Below are 19,405 nucleotides of genomic sequence, written 5' to 3' on the forward strand. Positions count from 1 at the left end.
GTCAGGAATCTTCTTTAGGGTTTGTATTTTTCCTTTTCATGTTTCACAAATGCATCTTCAGGGTCACCAAAGTATGGACTAGCTAGGTTCTTCAGCATCATTCTTCCAATCATGTCTAACAGACTGTCAACGTTTTTCTTCTGGTCTAATATAAAACCAGTATCACTGAATGCGACATATCTGTGTTCCGTCTTTTCAATCAAAGCTTTCAGTTTCGATTTTGGGTTCAGCGATTTGACGTAGTCATGAATATTTATGCCTTCACCTACCAATTTTTCCTTTCCAGTAAATACAACAACAATGTATCTAGTTACTTGACTTCCAAAATTTCTCTCAAAAAACTCAATGGCTTTCTCGTCCTCTGCTGTGAATTTTCCTATCCTAATGACAAAGAGAAGTGCATGTGGACCAGGTTTAGCTAGTCGCAATCCCTTAGCTATTTCATTTTTAATTGTTTTTTCTTCTTGGTTTGACCCATACACACCAGGAGTATCAATAATGCGAACATGTTGCCCAAGAAAATTGGTAGCTTCTACAGCTGTCGACTTTATTGTTCCTGGTTGATTGGAAAATACTAAAGGAACTGCAAATACCTTTCTTCCGATTAGCACATTACCAACGGTACTTTTACCAACACCAACCTTCCCTATAACCAGCAGACGCAATGGTTCAGAAGCGTCTTGTGGATCTATAAAGAAAATGAAATTATTTTTTTTTTAAATCTTACAATAAAATCATACGATAATTTACGCACCTTACATGCGCATATATCCGAGAAAAGCAAAACCTAAAATTTTACTTATTTAATTTCATTACTTACCCATGGAGCATAAACCGAAATAATATGAAATACAGTGTGTAACTAAATTGTGCTTTTAATTGTTAGAACAGACATTTAGCAAAGGAAAAGGTAACGCAATATTAGTTGAATAATTTTTAGTCTCATTATTTTGTAAATATTCTTAGTTCGAAGAACATACATCTAAAACTAAGAGTTTCATTTGATAGGGATCCTCTTTTTATTAACAGTTTAATTTGTAAGTGAGTCCAGTGATTTGTTATCACAGATTTTTTTTTTATTAGAATAGAGTTTCCATAATCTCCGAAACTTATTAAATAAAGAAAGAAAAAGAAAACTTTCTTTCATTTTCATAGATATGATACAAAATATTTATTGTTAAAGATGTGATTATATACATGTGCATTGCAGAAATAAGATGAATTACTAACCCACTTCACACTCTTTCTCGTCATTTTGTAAAGACATTCCGTCAGGACACAAGCATTTTACTTTTCCCTTTGGCCGAGGTATGCATATATGAGAACACCCTCCTCGTTTACGGGTACATCCTGTGGATTCTATAACATTCGAGCTTTATTATATGCAAGATGATTTAAGTTTTAACAATAATGATATTACATTGAATGGAAGTTATATAACTATACATAGCTAAAATGGTCACATTGCTTATTTCCACTGAATACATTAACTTATTTTTTTCTAAAGACAGATAAACATGTATAAAAAGATTTCAAGAAATTTGAGCGATTTTTTTCTTAAACATAATTGAATAAAAGTTAGGGAAAATGTGTATATCATTCAAGTATTGTAAAAGTGTATTAACCCTGCACATAAGATCCTCCTTTCTGAAAGTATATTCCATTCAATCTTGAAAACGTCTCCGTGCCTAGTTGGTAATGCATACCACTTCGAATCAATAGCTCCATCACATAACTAAACAATTTTCAAAAATATATCACTTTAACGAGAAAGATCCATTACACAACTGAAGGAACATTTCTTCATTTCTTAATAAGATGCATTTAATCGGAAGAAAAGGAATGTTTGGAAGGTTTTTTTTCTCTTTATTTTGAAGGCTTTGCCTCACTTCTATGAGATTCATGAATCCGATCTCCTTCTTTAGTCAGTAATTAAATTTCATCTAGAGGACCATAATTTCACTGAAAGGATTTCTGATGTCGAAAATGTAAGGTGTCGGTAATACTGCCGGTGTAAAGATGAATAATGACCCTCATAGAATAATGACCGGAGGGTCATTTTTCAACAACAAAAAATAAACCCCCAGCCGTCAGGTCATTTTATGTTTTGTACATGTATATGCGTCCTATAAAAAATTGACCCACGTTGAAAAATGACCCCTTTTCCATCATAGTGATACAAGATTTATAGCAGGTGATTGATGCCAAGGTTTGCACCTCAATGTTCAATTCTTCTTAATGCCCTTTTTTACTAACACTGGACGAATGTCAAACTAAAATGCAATAAAACAGCATTACATTTACATGTATATTTCTATCTTTTAAGCCTATTGGGTTCTCAGCACATATTGAAAATAGCTACTATTAGTTATAAGAGGGTCATTCAAAAAGTTCGTAGACTTTTTTCATAACATTTTTATTGAACGTCATATTGTAACCAAATTCGGTAGACATACTTTGACAATAAATCCATGTAATTTTAATTTTAGAAATACAACTATTTCGTGGTAAGTATCCAAATTATTTAAAATTCAAATTTGCAAAAATAGGGTTACGGAGCACGGTCAAAATTGAGTAATTCTCTAATAATTCACCCAATTATATCTATAGTTATATCTGTAACAAATGGCACTTAAATGACATAAAATTAAAGATTTCAAATACACTTTTTGTTTTATAATTTTAAGCACTAATTGTTATGCAATACAATGCTTAGTTAGAGAGATATCAATTTCAGAAGACAGGTTATCTTCTTTTAGAAGAGCTAATAAAGATGACGTTATAGGACGTCACAGAGCAGTGAGTAGCGATATAATTTTGTTTCGATCCCGAAAAACCTCTAAAGCAAACTGAAAATGATGGAGGAACCAAAAATATATATCAGAAGTGAGTGGTGTATTTAAATATTAATGGTAAAAACGGTATTTGAGTGATAGAAACTTTGCATCGGACGATGTACAATCTGTGATGAAACAGATTTTCATTAAAAAATCTGGTCAAAAGACTAAGTATCGTCCTGGAAGGTGATATGCAGCTTCATTGCTGAACTTATAAAAGAGGAGTTACGCGGTAAAGAATTTGATAACACTGAGAAAATAACTATTGCTATTCAACCAATTTTTGACAACCTCTGTGTCAAGTATTATGGAGACCTTTTAAGGGAGTTGATAAGGTGCTACAAACCGTGTGAGAAATGACAAGTGGGAGTAATTGTGAATAACGTTTACGGTGTTTTTGATGTCACAATGTAGTTAAGAGTGCTCCGTGGTGACAAAATATGTTGAATTTAAAATTAAGTAACACGAGTTCCATTTCATCAAATGGAAAGAAACTTCACACATCGACAAAAAATGTTTTTGCACTTGGAAATGTATTGATCATAAATCTTGTAAAAATAATATCAGGAAGAGCTATATTGTCTACGTATTTTTTGAATGACCCTCGTAACTTTTAACGTAATCTCCCTTTATTTTTTTTTGTTCGTTGTTTAACGACCCTCTCGAGAATTTTTCACTCATATGGAGACGCCATCACTTGCCGGTGGAGGGCTTCAAATTTTGACCTATACTGGGCACTTACGTCCATTGAGCAGTGAGGGATCATTTCCGTGCCAGCACTTACTGCGACACTGGACCTCGGTTTATACGGTCTCATCCGGAGGACCGGTCTCCACGTCCCGCAGTGGGATTCGAACCCGCGACGTAAGGATCAACTCCTTACTCCGCGATTCTAGATCAGACGCTCTAACCACTGCGCCACGCGGGCGACTTATCTCCCTTTATGACTTCATATTTGGATATTTGACTGATTATAAACATTCATAGCTAAATAACAGACAAGCGGGATCGATGTTCTGGCTTTTCAATGGTAAACATGTCTCCCCAGGAATTCAGCATGTTTTGAGTACGATCACCTTTTTTCAAAAAAGTGAAGGAAATAATTAATAAGGTTTTCGGAAATAAATACGGAATGTTTCACCAGGAATTATATATATATCTATTTTTGAATGACATAAAAAATCGTTCATATGAGGTAGAATGTATCGCAAATGACATAATATCTCGTGCTAACGACACACTCTGGATATATTTCCTTATGAAAAAAAGTGAAGATAACGAACAGTGAGGATTTTAAAATAGCCACAAACAATACAATTTTGTTTAAAGCGCATATCCCCCCCCCCCAAAAAAAATGCAGAGGTAGGATCAGGTGCCTAGAAAGAGTAAGCATCCCCTGTTGACCCGTCACATCCGCCCTGAGCCCTATGAATAAATCAGGCAAACGGAACTTTCCGTTGTCGAATTTAGTATAAAGACAAAGGCCAAACAATTGACCCAATTATAGATTATATTTGTTCGAAGAGTCATTGACACAACCATTGAATTTATGAAATACTGACTTTAAACGAGGTTGTTGAAATCCTTGTAACATCAACTTACATGTATCTGTCAGTAGCCTAAGTCGATTTAAAAATTAAATGTGCTTTTGGGTATCGAATAAGTTGGTAGACGTTAACATCATATGCAAATGATAGGGGAATATTACTACATAAATAAGAAAAGTTGACAATGGATAAAGTTAAAGTCGTCCCGTTTGTTAGAGAATTTAGTTGTAAGTTAGTCTTTATCGTCTATAGTCAGTAGAACGTCCAAATATAAAGTAGACGTGGCAAATATAAGACATAAAATGTGTGCAGGTCTGAAATATATACAGTCGTGTAATGTGCATTAAAGTTTCTTTATAAACAGTGGCCTATGGGAATTTCTTTCCAAATATATAAAAGTAATAAAGTAGAATCCCAGTATAATGTACATTCAAGTTTGTTAATATGGTCGTCTGAGAATAAGATACATACATGTAAGAGGATTTTTATAAAAATCCACTTTAAAACAGTGATGCATTTGTCAGATCAATATTAGAACATTTTAATACAGTGTATATTGAATTAAATTAATAATTTCAATCTATCATCAAAGATAGACTATTTTATTAACCTTCGAAGTGAACTGCGGGATTTATTTTTCCTACATTGAGCTAAAAATAGATTGAAAACAATTCTGAAAAGTTATTTCACTTGCATCCAAATTCCACTCAAGTGAACATAATATTCAGGTACAAAGAATCAGAGAAGTTGGAGAGATTGACCCCTCAACTTTTTCTGCGTTTTTGTGAGTTTTAGCAATTTCTAGTTTTAAAATGTTTATTGAAATGCTGGTAACCCCCCCCCCCCTTTATTTTTTTATACAGTGTAATTAAAAAAATCTCCAGCTTGAGTGGACAAGGTGAACATAACATTCAGTTGCAAAGAATCAGGGGTGGGATGGGAAGTCCTCGCCGTTTTATTTGCATGAACGTAAATTTTTATTTCGCTTGAAAATGCCCATTGCAAGTGTGGTTGCCCTACCCCAAACTTTTTGATACAGTAGAGTAAAACGAAATCACCCTTACTTCAATAAACATTTTGAGGGGTTCATCAAAGATATTTCTAGGGTAACTTGTCATTTTTGCCTCTTATAATGCCCCATTTCCCCTCCTTTCGATGCTATGCCTGATATGCCCAGGTGAGCATTTTTGGCCAACAGGTTTCTTGATTTATTTTTTTGTCCCCTAAATATTTTAACTTTAATTCACAAGGGGTCATTATTCTTCGGGAATCATTTTTCTTCACGTAGGGAATGCAGACGTTTAGGATTATGACACTTTTTCTATGGGCAAAAGGGTCAGTTTTCGACGTCAATTAATGACCGGAGTTATTATTCGACGCCGAAAAATGACCCCCGGTCATTATTCTCTGGGGGTCATTATTCGTCTTTACACTGTAATTTTTTCTCTCCCTTTTTTTTTTTTTTTTTTAAAATCTTATGTGTCAAAAGTGTCAAAATTTAATTTATCCTTTAAAAACATGTGTCATTTAGAAAAACAATAAACAAATAAAATTATTGATTTATTTTGAGTGATTTATAACTTTTCTGGAAGCTTGATTGATTAAATAAAAATAAAGTAAATAAAAATTATTCAAATTTTGGTTACCATAGAGATAGTATATTTGGTTGATCATATTGAATTATATTATATTATGAATTCAATGAATGAAGTCTGAAACAGATGGATATGAATACCTTCTTGACCAGTCTGTATAGTATAATCTTTTTCTGTCAAGTGCCAATCCAAAGAAATGGGCTTTTCCATATTGATCACTAAGTACTCGCCGGTTCGTGCCATCTAAGTTTGATTTTTCTATGAGACCACTTTTTCCATCGCACCAGTACATAATGTCCTCTATAAAGAAAACAAATGGCACAGATGTTTATTTATTCATGTATGTGAATGTAGAGTCATTATTATTTTATTTATTCTGAACCTTCTCGATCATAGCCGATGCTTCTTATCCTTGTTTATCCAGGTATCCGGCCCAACACATTTGTTTGATATATTCATGAATTGTGCTACAAGAAGGCATGAATGTTATCTTAGAATTTATCAAAATAAGTTTACTTGAATAAATCATTTTTTATACTTATATCCTTTTTTCTTACATTAAAGGAAACAAACGACAGTATCTGATTTTGTATCATTTTTTTAAGGATACGACAAATGTATGTAATTTTTGAAAAATTTTCAAATAAATATAATGGTATTAATTTAAATATTAACAATAAGAATTTAAAACATGGAAACAAACGACACCTTAGAGGGGTCCCTGGGGATAAAAAAAAAAGATAATAATCCAAAAAATGCATAAACACTCAAATTATTTCTTTAGCATCTTGTTTTATGCCCAGGTAATCGAAAATTGGGGGGTATATAGTTTTTGCTCTGTCCTTCCTTCTGTATGTATGTCTTTTTGTCTGTTCGTTAGCAAAAACTTTAACCTTGCCCATAAGTTTTGATTGGTTGGAGCTATGACTTTCATATTTCGCATATATATTCCTTGTGGCAAGTCCTTTCTTTTAGGCACCAGCATTTTTGACTTCTTGACCTTGACCTTGGAGTTCGACAAGCATTTGAAAAATTTTACCAGACTTCAACCTTGGCCATAATTTTTGAATGATTGGTGATGGGACTTTAATTCTTCACATGTATATTCCTCGTGACAAGGTCTTCCGTCGGGTCCCAACAATTTTGACACTTTTGTCTTGGAGTTTGACCTTCTTTTGAAAAACTTTAACCTTGGCCATAAGTTTTGAACACTTGGTGCTAAAGCTTTTATATTTCACATGTTTATTCCTTGTGACAAGACCTTCCCTAGTGCTCCATTTAATTGACCTTGACCGTGGAGTACGACCTACTTTTGAAAACTTTAACTCTGGCCATAACTTTTGAATGGTTGGTACTAAGGCTTATACATTTTACATGTGTATTCCTTGTGACAAAATCTTCCTTTGGGCACCATATATTGGAACCTTTGACCTTGGCATTGGAGTTTGACCTACTGTAGAGAACCTTTAACGTTGGCCATACATTTTGTATACAGTTCTGCTATTTTCATATTTCAGAGGTGTATTCCTTTTGACAAGACCTTATTTGGGATTTAACTTTTTTTTTCATCCCTTGATTGTTGAGTTTGAATTGCATTTGAGAAACATTAGCTTTCGCTATGTCATACGGGGAATCAGTGTTTCTCAAACAACTCTTCTTTTATCCTGTAATTGAAAGAGACATTCATGGAAATGTATGATTTGATTCATTTCATTTATTTTTAAAATGTACCTTGAAATGTAAAAAAATTAAATAATAGAGCGCAAGATGCACAGCCGTCTTGAATTGTATAATGTTTTCTAATGTAGATTGAAACTACACCTGCATTTCAGTTGAAAAGTTTATATATATATATATATATATATATATATTGTTCAAGTTGATTTAGAAATGCATTACATCATTGCATGCTCAGAGCCAAATGTATACCTTCAAAATCTATTGCCAGACCGTTTGGCCAATACAAGCCCCTCGTAATAAGATCCTGCCTTTCTGATCCATCATAGTTTGCCTTTTCTATCCGTGGGCTCTCACCCCAATCCGTCCAATATATAACCCTGTTAAAAGATAATTATTTTAGAACTTCAGAGGCTTAGACAGAATATCTTAAACACTATATATATACATTTGTGGTATCTATTATATAAATATACAGAGAGCAAATATCTTCATACCTGTATGAAGTTTTTCGAAGGTCATAGGTCATTACGTGACCTAATCACACAGCGCAGTAATATCTACATAAAAGACTTACTCTCCTTAGCAATATAGCATGTTTTTCATGCATCAAAATGTACAAATACGCAAGTAAAATAATAATCATTTTATTTAAAATGTAAACGAGTAAATAATACAGTTCTTGATAGATTTTACATAGAGAATAGAAAACTACAGTAAACATCTTTTATAACGTATCTCAGGGGACTGTGATAAATCCTACGTTATAACCGGTGTACGTTATAAACGGAGACCGGAAGTACTCAGTACACCTTTACCGTAAGCATTTTTCAAACAGCTAGTGTGTTATAAATATTTTATAAAGTATGAATAGTATGTAAATAAATGATTTACAGGTATATTTGGTTTCATTTCTTATATTAAGAAAGATTAATATTCAGTAACATTTTATTTTCACAAAGTTTAAATTATTTCAAAATCACAGATCGTCAGATCATATAAAAAGTCCGTAATGTTTGTCTGTTTGGCCTGACGACATTTATTTACAAAAGTCTCCAGAGTTGCCAGAGTCGTGAAAACTTCGGACTAATGCCCATTGATCGTCTGGGTAGATGATATGCATGTGTCAGGCATGGCCTCGTCGTCGTCGCGATCTACTGATATTGAATCAATGTATTTTTCTTTCACCAGTTTATATCATTTTCGGTTATATTGCTATTTCCTGACTCAAAAGTGAATTTTTATTCAAACAATTATGAGTACATCTACTCGATGAACTTTATTCAAACAATTTATTATAAATACATCTACCTGTAAAAACCTGTAAAAACAAAGAAACCTCGTTAGAAAAACACCCATTACGGAGAAGCTATGAAATCAACAAACCGTGACTTATCCGCAGTCACTGAGCTGATAGAAAATTCTGAAAAGGTGTGAAACCACGCGTCAGAATACGTTATAAGAGGTGTAATTATGTAACGGGACCAAATTTCTAATACTTTATAAGCGACACCACGTTATATACAAATACGTTGTAAGCGGTGTTTTTTCCAATAAAATATATAGACACTTTGTCGGGACTACGGAATGGCTACTTTATATCCGGAGATACTTTATAACCGAATACGTTATAAAAGAAGTTTACTGTACGTGTTATAAGTTGCATGTCTGAGCTGTATAGTCTCAACGTTTACCCTTATTTTTCTTGTAGACCTCTGAATGCTTTTTTTTTCATTAAACTTTACTCACAATAAATTTGAAAATATGTTGGAAAATATCAATGTTATGCGATCATGCCACAAACAGATGACAAACACTGAACTTCGGAAGTTCGGTAGGCATACCTCCATCATCGAAATCGTTGTCTTAACAATGTAAGCTGTCGCCAGTGTCTCCGTGTCAACATTATAATGAATATGCCTTACTGAAATCGTAGATTTTATGTTTCTGATCAAGTTTTATACTTGATTTCAAGTTAAATGGTCCGGTCAAGTGTCTCCATCCATCCATTTCCGACCGAAATTCCTCCAATTTTTATTATAAAACATCGAACGTGTTTCTTGTGTTTTTTTTTTAACATCGAATATGGGTTCTCATGAATACAAAAATTCCCAGACACCAATATGCTCACTATAATTGATCACAAGTAGCCTTTCGCAGAATATCCCCTTCAAAACAGAATCCTTTGCCAGATGAATTTGAAGCGTAACCGCTTTTCAAGCCGATTTACACCTTGCGTAATTTGTCAAAATCTGCGACGAACAGTTAATGCAATATTTTAATACGATCGTCCGTCTCAAATGTATTTATAATTAATAAATAACAAGTTTAAAAACTTCACTGGGAAATGAAGTGGGTCGGTACGTGATCAAATCTTCTGAGAAGGCCTTCGGCCTTCACAGGATTTGATCACGTGACCGACCCATTTCATTTCCCAGAGAAGTTTTTAAACTTGTTATTTATTTCTTAAATGATGTTTAAGTTAAATAACCATTTTATTAAATATATCAATATACATTTTTTGTTATTTTGTGTGATTGCCAAACCGTCTCTAGTTTGAAAAAAAATATGGAGGTTAGTGAGATAGATAGTTTTCTTTGTAAGGATGAATGAAAAGGACTCCGAGGCATTTAATTTAAGCGATTCTCTTCAGTTATCTTGTACTAAGAAAGTTTTGCAATGATATTTTTTGTAAAAAAAAAAAAAAAAAAGCTGACAATGTATGATTTACCCAGTTTCGTAATCGGAAACAATTGCTCTTGGTTTGTCCACTGCTTCCTGTATGATGGTTTTTTGATAATTATTTCCGTCTAGAGTTACCACGGAAATAGTGCTATATCCCGAATCTGTGAAGAAGAGCAACCTAGACTCCGAGTCTATGGAAATCCCATCTACCACGGAATCTGTACATGAGAAATTCTGAGCATAAACTATATTTTTTTATGATAGTTCCTCCATAGTTTTGGGTGACTGTTTATGGATATCATCAAGAAGTACAGAGATTAGGTTTAATAAAAGAATGATACAGTTTACATTGGACTGTACTCTATAAGAACAATTTCAAGAAATCCCATTTAGAGCCATTTTAGAAACCATAAATTTGCAGAAATGTCGAGGATGTGTGTATTAAATATTTATACCTCCATAATCGGAGATTCAGATGCATGTATTTCTTGGTCTGTTCCTCAGTCTGCTTGTTTGTCTCTTTGCAAAAATTTACCTTGCCAAAAACTTCTGAACATTTGGTGCTAGAGCTTTTATTTTTCACATGTGTATTCCTTGTGAAAAGACCTTTCCCTAGGTTCAAATATTTTTGACCCCATAACATTGATCCTTGAATTTGACCTACTTTGAAAAAAAAATCCCAAAAGCTGACATATGTAAGCATGAGCATTTTACATAACGTATGCATGCAGGGGAAAAATCCTTCTCCATGTCTACAAGACCATGTAAGTCATATAGATAATGAGGCGTCGTCATGTTGTAAAGATTCAAAGACAAATCAAAATTAAAGCGGACCATAATTTTGGGACACAATTTTTCATAGTTATTCATAGTAATAATAGAAGAAAGCTTTTTTTTTTATGTAAGAGAAACCTTTTTTTAATAGTAAAAGAAAACCTTTTTTGAATTCTACTTCGTAACAACATAACAAGTTACTCAGGTAACTGTTGTGGGCCAAAGGTCTTTTTTTTATATTTATCTTATTTATTTATTTATTATTTATTTATTAATTTTTTGTTCTTTCTCTTGTTTAGGCTTCGGGTTTTCTCCTTTTTTTGGAGGCAGGGTCTATTTATTTCTTATTTATAAATCAATTGGTACAAAACACTAAAACTTCAGGAACCCTGATCGTTCAACTGGCGTCATAATATCATAAATATTATTAATTCTGTGGAAGAATACGACAGGCTTTGGGTCAAAAATGAAAAAGAATACCTTGAAACTTTAAAACTTGAAACTGTCAGAATAGATTAAAAGTATCAGATGGATGTTGAAATCTCGCAATGAGCCTTCTGTCTTGTTTAATTCAAAAGTGAAAAAAAAAAATTAGATTACACAATCAGTATGTACTGGTCCCAGCTGAAAAAGCAGGTAAGAATAAAATTGTCTTTGCCTGTAATGCTCAATATCTTAATGCTCATTATTTTGATTGTATTTTATTATAATACTGTATTGTAAAGGAGCAGGGATTTAATTCTGCAAGTGGTCATCTAGCTAATATTCATAGCTCCCTTTCTAAGGAGGAAATCGTTCAAAATCATCTGTCACTTTTAAATATTTTCAATATTAACAACAATCAAATTGAATTTGAATTACCATAAATATACTGGATTCCTAAACTTCATAAAATCCTTACAGACAAAGATACAAAACGGGTTCCAGTAAATGTAATGTCAATCCTCTTTCTTTACTCCTAACTAAAATATTAACAGCAGTGAAGGAGAAACGTCAGGAGTATTGTACAACAATATATTCGAGATGTTGTTAATCAGATGTAGATAATTAAAGACTCCAAGGAACATTTAGAAAAATTAAAATCACTTTTTTTTTTTGTTAAATCAATAACATCAAAATGTACGGGTTTTCCACACTTTATACAACCATTCCTCACGGCAAATCAAAGTCTAGGCTATTTGACATCATAAAGACCTGCTTTTTCAATACAAATGGAACTTTTAAATTTTTTAAACCTTGTCATTGGACATTTGCAAAATTATTTTGTTAAAAAATGCTGATTTTACACATAAGTACTTTGAAGTTGATAATAAAATGATGCTTCAGTTTCTGTTCACAGTATCTATGAAGATCAAGTCTTTAAACAATCTGTCGGAATTCCCAATGATACCAATTATTAACAGACCTATTTTTGTATTTATATCATGCAGAATTTATTCACAACTTATTCATGAAAAGAGGAAAAACTTGTTGAGGCCTTTACATAGACATTTAGATATATTGACAACATTTTATCAATTAACAATAGTTACTTTCCATTCCTATATCGACTCGATATATAACCACGTGAACTTGAAATAAAAGATACCACAGAGTCTGACAAATCTGTTTCATGTTTGGATATTTTCTTAAAAAGAGACGTTTATGGTAACCTAACAACAAAACTTTATGATAAACGTGATGGCTTCAACTTTCTATCGTCAGCTTCCCTTATTTATTTAGCAATATACCCATATGTAGTTTATGTCTCCCAGATGATTCGAATGCAGGAGCATTCTCTAGTATAAACAATTTCTAAAACAAGGCAAACTATTGACAAACATGTACAAGTTGACGAAGCAAGAGTATCAACAGTCTCGTTTAAGGTAAACATTTCGCAAATTCTATAGTCGATACAATGACCATATGAGTGAATACAATCTATCATTAAGTCAATTGTTGACTGACTTTTTCATTCTAATTGTTAGGCCATTGTTAGGCCATTATTTATACACTGAATTGTTTTCCCGATCACATCAAGAATCAAACACAGGTTTGACAGGTTGACAGGAGATGCTCCTCCTCCATGGCACCTGATTCAATCGCTGATGTTTAAAAGGTCCGTGTTGGTCTTGCTCCCGATTTGTATTGGTTTAATGGACCTTTGAGCTTGATTACTGTTAGTTATCTCCATATTTCATTTGTTTTCTTTTTCAATTACAGGTAAATCGTACATTATTCTATTCATAAAGGGTTTCTTTAATGATCCTTATGTTATCACTTTCTCAAAATTTGTTTCCTTTGTGTTTTGCAAAATATGTGTAGTAAAGTGTTGATTAATTCATATCGATTTTGTTCACGGAATTTTTCTTCAAAAGAAATACACCTCATTCTTCTCTGTATCAGTAAGTTTAATACAGAATTTATTAATAAGTTTATATTAAGCGAAAAACACCCGGATTATGTATGGGAGGATTCTTGCTAAGATTCTAACTCATCAAAATATTTAAAGTATTTTTTGGCAAATACTGTGAGAACATTAATTTTCGCTGTTTTCGAGACATCAAAAAGTCTCGAACTCATGTACACAACAAAATATGTGAAATTTACAGGTCCCTTTTATTAAGATTTTTGGTATATGAAACATTTTTTTTTTCTGTTCACAACTATTGTTACCTGTATTATATAATTTGGTTCACCTTATATTCACCTTATATTCTCGCCTATAAGTCATACTGATATAAGAATAAGAAACTACTTACCATTTCCAAGGTAACGAACTACCCTATTCGTTTTGCCTTCAAGGTCACCAGATTTCAATTGACGTAGTCCGTTATCTGACCAGTAAATGCGTTCTTTTCCCTTATCGAAACTTACAGCAATAGGGTTAGGATGGAAACCGAACAATGGCTCACTGATATACGTTGATAAATTCATCTTGTATATCTCGCCTTCTCGTGAATCAGTGAAAAGCAAGAAGTTCTCATTGTTTATTGCTGAAACATAATCATTTTCATGAAATCAAAAATACAACTTCTTTAGAAACTGCTTCTGTGTCGAAAATGTCGAAAAATTGTGAATAGTACGGAGAACGAAGACCATTAGGAATACAGTGAAATTTGCCTAATCCAGATGCTGTGTATTCCGAAATCTTGTGTAATACCTTTTAAATTTCATGCCCCTTTCGGTAATTTCAGTTCTCTTAATTGCTGTCCAAACCGGAATGTTTTCTTATCTGGCCAATTTCTTTGGAACCAGTGGTGGCCGGATTAGACAAGTTTTACTGTACTTATTTTTATCAGTCATTGTATAAGTCGTAGAATGTGATTTATTATTGATTGCAAAACTGTTATGCTCCCCTTAGACTTAAATACTTTTTTCAGAGTTAAATAATTAATCTTGCAACTTATCCAAGATTCCTTCTATTCTTTAAAGTTTATGGAATAAACAAAAACAAATAGGTATTTAACTTTTATCCTTCCTTAAAAATTATAACGATAATATTTAAGTTAACAGTAATTGTCTAATCATACATATAACTAATCTCCAAACCACTCACAAGTTATACTGATAGCATACATACTCACTGTATACACCGGTTATGAATCCCAGGAATAGAGAGAAGAGCATTTTCAGTTTTTGATTCCTTTAAATATAAATAATATATAATTTAAATAATATAAATTTAAATATTAAAAAAAATCAGATAACTTTAAAAATACACTTCACCTGTACCATATAATTGAGAAAAAAAAAGAAGAAGATATGAATCATGCGGGTATGTTCCGAAAGAATTCAAATCATTTATCGGCAAATTTAGACTTTTTTTTAAAAAAAGAAATTTGAGTTTGATAACTTATCATAAAACTAATCTATTAATAACAATTACATAAAGACAACAGATTGTCTGAGGCGGAGAAGTGCACCACCACGACTCATCACGTGACTTCTTTTAATAAAGATATATTCCTTAATTAGAAAGTAAACAGAACAACACTTCCGCGGGCTTAAATACATATATTTTCTGTCAGTAAATTAAATAGCTGAAAACATATAGAATGCCCAAAAAGTGCTGCTAGAATACTTCTGTCCGGTCGGGAAAAAAGTTATTAGAGGTGACGAATGACAGAGGAAGGGACGACTGAGATATGTAAATACATGTAGCTGACTGTCTTCAATAGAAATATAATCGATGAAAACAAGTCAGCATACCTGTTTATCAAACTTAAAATCCAAATGAATCAGACACAACATTCACGATATTTGCTTTTACCCCCCCCCCCCCCGCAAACTCTTCACGTATCTTTTGACATGTCGTCTTAGTCATATTCTCGTTACACATAATGATCAATTCTCAAGTTATTTGTTGAACAGTTACGACGTACGTCATCGGTCAATTGACTGATTGATTGTATGTTGTTTTCCGTCCCATTCGAGAATTTTTTCACTCATATAGAGACGTTACCATATATCGGTGAAAGGCTTCAAATTTTGACCTTTACTCGGCACTCAGGTCCATTGAGCAGTGAGGGATCTTTATCGTTTCAACACCTGCAGTATCAGTGGGCCTCGGTTTTTAAGGTCTCATTAAGGACCCGCAACGTTCACTTCAAAGTGCCGAGCGCATGGCGAAGGAACAGTTGCTACCCATTTTTATCGACTTAAGTCAGTTGCGGCCGAGATTGGAACTCACGACCTCCCGATCACGGAGCGAGCGCTATACCGACTGAGCTACCGTGAACCGTTGTCATCAGTCGGAGTTTTTAATTCAAGTGTCAGATACAGCATAACAAAATAAAAACAGTTTATATATATATATATATATATATATATATATATATATATTTGCATGTTTCTATTCTTTTTACGTAGAGCAATTACATCTCTAAATGCCAATATTAAGAAAACTTGTGTTCTAAAATTGACGTCATCTCGCCTACTATGACGGCATATTCTATCACTGATTTAGTCAAGTTAGAATATCTGAGTACTTCTTTAACACACTTTTGCAGATAATGATACATGTAGCAGGATTTCTTTCCCAGAATAAATAGCATATGATTAAAGTAATAAATTTAAATGATCGACATGATCAACTATTCAATATACCTCTAGACTGGGTATTTTTTTTCTCTTACTTATTTATGGATACCTACATGTAGTAGACAACTAACTGTTAACAAGATTGTAATAAACATATAGGTCTCTGACAAAGTGTGTTCCCCGAACCCCTACACCCACCCCCACCCCCGGCTAACAGTTCAGGTCCCATAGTGAGGCTACTTCGGTAAGAATGTGAAAGCTTCGTTTTTTTTTCTGATATACACTGTATATACCAGGAAAATTTTTGAAACCTGCCAAATACTTATTTTTCTTTTATGAATTTATCTTTTACGAAAATTTTAAAATTAATGCCTCCATGATCTAGCATTCAGACCCAGGATGGTGCTAATTTTGTCATAAATGGAAAATACAATGCAATTTTTTGAAAATCTGATTGACTCATGTACACATAGCAAACAAAAACTGTTTGATGATAATAATTAAGGCAAATCTCTTTTTTAAAAAAAATAATAAATCCTTGGCTCTTCCCCATGGTTTAAGGCTTCAGAGTGGAGAGTTGGTCATATATTTAGTGTAATTTATATTCTTGAAAATTCTTTTCATTGCCTGTGGATGGAGCCGGTAATATATTTCCATGTTTACAATAAGCACGTAGCATCTCCCAAAAATTTTAAAAGTTACGTTCTCCGATATCAGGAATCAGACTCAATGGGGTATATAAAAATTGAATTTTATTACAATTTTACCTTATATTCTTCACTCCTGAACTTCTAGTAGATAAGATTTAGGAAGATGGTTTATAGAGTCCTGAATTTTTTTTTATCATTTTTACGTAGCCAGATGGTTGAAATTTCTGACGTGTATGAGTAGGTGTCCGTGAAAGGAAATACTGACATATACACGTCAAAAGAGAAATGCGGTTGAAATTAATTATATGTAGCGCTTTACGTGTAGCAGACAAGTGTTATAAATCATTATAGTTGTCACCCTACTAGGTCAATTGAACATTGGGAAAACTCAAGAACTGATGACGGTGAAACCCTCATTTTAGGGGTTTCACCTACTACATGTACGCGTTAAAGTAAAAAAAAAATAATTCAAGTCACTCATCTGCACGTCAAGGACCATGGGCTTTATTATACTTATACGAATCTCTGAAGCCTTAATGAGGTATACTAGTTGAATTTCGACTAGGCTTATAATGATACAAACTTTGGCCATTACATGTAGTAATACTTATAAAATTTTGAATTATGAAAGTTCTTTAATCATTCGTTTTAAGCCTTAACAACCCTGCCTTACACTTATTGCTCTGCGTCAACGCGTGTACCTTGATTGTACATCTGAGCTACCTTTGAGCCTAGGGTGAGGTCACCTTCTTAATTATATAATTCTATTAAGATGTAACCCTTTCACTTGAAATTCTTATCATGGTTATCCTTTGCATAAAGCCTAATGTAAATACTTAAAGATATCATGTACGCTAAATTTTTTCGGGCCATTTGCAGATGATGTATTTTCATTCTAAATAAATGGGCTAAATTACAATAATAACAGCCACTTAATTATCAAAGTCTTTTACTCAAAAGAGATTTAATTGAAAAAAAAGAAACATAATAAAGATTCAATATGACATCTCTATCCCAGTTGTGCTAGTATGCCGTTTTCTGATACCGACAAAGAAAGTTTTCTCGAAGAACGGATTCAAGTTTTATCAACCACCCATTTAAATAAAGATTGATGGTAACAGTCCTATATATTTTTTTCAGTAATGTTCACAAAATCCCTTTATTAAGTAATAATACATGTATTTTTAAGTGTGTTTTAGGATGATTAGCAGCTCTGAATCTTATGGGGATGTCATATACCAGGAAAATGATTTAATTGAGTCGAATAAATTCAGATCTGTCCAGTGGAGGGGGAAGGGGGAAGAAGAATTATAATTCTATTTGAAAAAAGTCAAGGAAAGTCCAAAGTTGGATTCTTCGACACCAGAATACAGGGTCGGATCTGTGATTCTGGATTTTGAAAATCATACGCTTTTTAAACCGCCACGTTTTACAAAATAAAATTCTCCTAAAACAACCCGTTTTCCCTCAATCTTATATGCCAACAACGGAATTGACACTGTTAAAATAAGTAATATTCTTAATCACAAGAGGGTACAGTATTGGATTTTACCATATTTCAAGTTGATGTCTACACCTTGTATTTCTTACACATATACATTGATTATTGCGTGTTCATCTTCTTCCCCCTATAACTATATAGCTGCTGGACACGTCATTACTCACTACAGTTGACGCAGATATAGTTAATAATGAGAACTTAAATCACTTATTTTAAAAGGGCCAAAATTTAGGGAACCTCTATCTTTCAACTGGCGTCATAATTTCATAAATATGAGGAAAATTACGCAAGGCGATGGACCAAACATATATATGCATGAAAAAGAAGACCTGACACTAAGTGTTTGTTTGTATCATATGAGTACTCATATTGAGACGCCACCACTTGCCGGTGGAGAGCTACAAATTTTGACCTATACTCGGCACTTACGGCCATTGAGCAGTGAGGGTTCTTTTTCGTGCCAAACCTACTGCGATACGGGACCTCGGTTTATACAGTCTCATCCGAAGGACCGGTCTCCATGTCCCACAGTGGCTGACACTAAGTGAGAATGGGTTAAAAGTATCAGATGGATGTTAAATTTCGCATTAAGCGATTGTGAGGCAATATGAAAAATATCTATTCATCTGCATTCAATAATTAAAAAGTGAAAAAAGAATTAGATAGCTAGACTACACGATCAGTATGTATTATTCCCTGCTGAAAGCGGGTAACAACATTGTCTTTGTTAGGCTCATCATTTTAATTGTATTTTAGAGGAACTGAGATTTAATTCTGCAAGTGATATTACAGCTTATACCTATAATTCCCTTTCTAGGGAGGAAAATTCTTAAAACATACATGCATATGTCAGTGTTTAATTTTTTAAATTCCAAACAAACAAAATGAAATTGAATTACCATACCTACACTGGATTCCTAAACTTCATGAAAATCCTTAAAAACAGAGATACACAGCGGATTTCAGTAAATGTTCTACCAAGCCTCTTTCTTTACTTCTCACTTAAATATTAACGGTAGTGAAGGAGAAACTTCAGGAGTACTGTACAACAATATATTCGAGAAGTGGTATAGATATCAGATATGAATGCTTAATACTCAAAGGAACCTTTATAAAA

At 33.2% G+C, this 19,405-nt stretch overlaps 1 protein-coding gene across 1 annotated transcript; it reads right to left on the reverse strand.

The window, feature by feature from the left end:
- Positions 1–14,084, reverse strand: LOC133201491 (low-density lipoprotein receptor-related protein 4-like). Its single transcript, XM_061337289.1, has 7 exons — positions 13,857–14,084; positions 10,388–10,559; positions 7,909–8,036; positions 6,120–6,279; positions 1,626–1,735; positions 1,231–1,359; positions 1–688 (listed from the first exon to the last, which is right to left on the reverse strand). Exons 1-7 carry the CDS (start codon positions 14,029–14,031, stop codon positions 15–17), a joined length of 1,548 nt encoding a protein of 515 aa, XP_061193273.1. The 5' UTR covers positions 14,032–14,084; the 3' UTR covers positions 1–14.
- Positions 14,085–19,405: the final 5,321 nt, after the last annotated feature.

The sequence above is a fragment of the Saccostrea echinata genome, unplaced genomic scaffold, assembly GCF_033153115.1.
Source record: "Saccostrea echinata isolate AGI-Se365-2 ecotype Australia unplaced genomic scaffold, CSIRO_AGI_Sech_v1 ptg000044l, whole genome shotgun sequence".
NCBI classification, from domain to species: domain Eukaryota; kingdom Metazoa; phylum Mollusca; class Bivalvia; order Ostreida; family Ostreidae; genus Saccostrea; species Saccostrea echinata.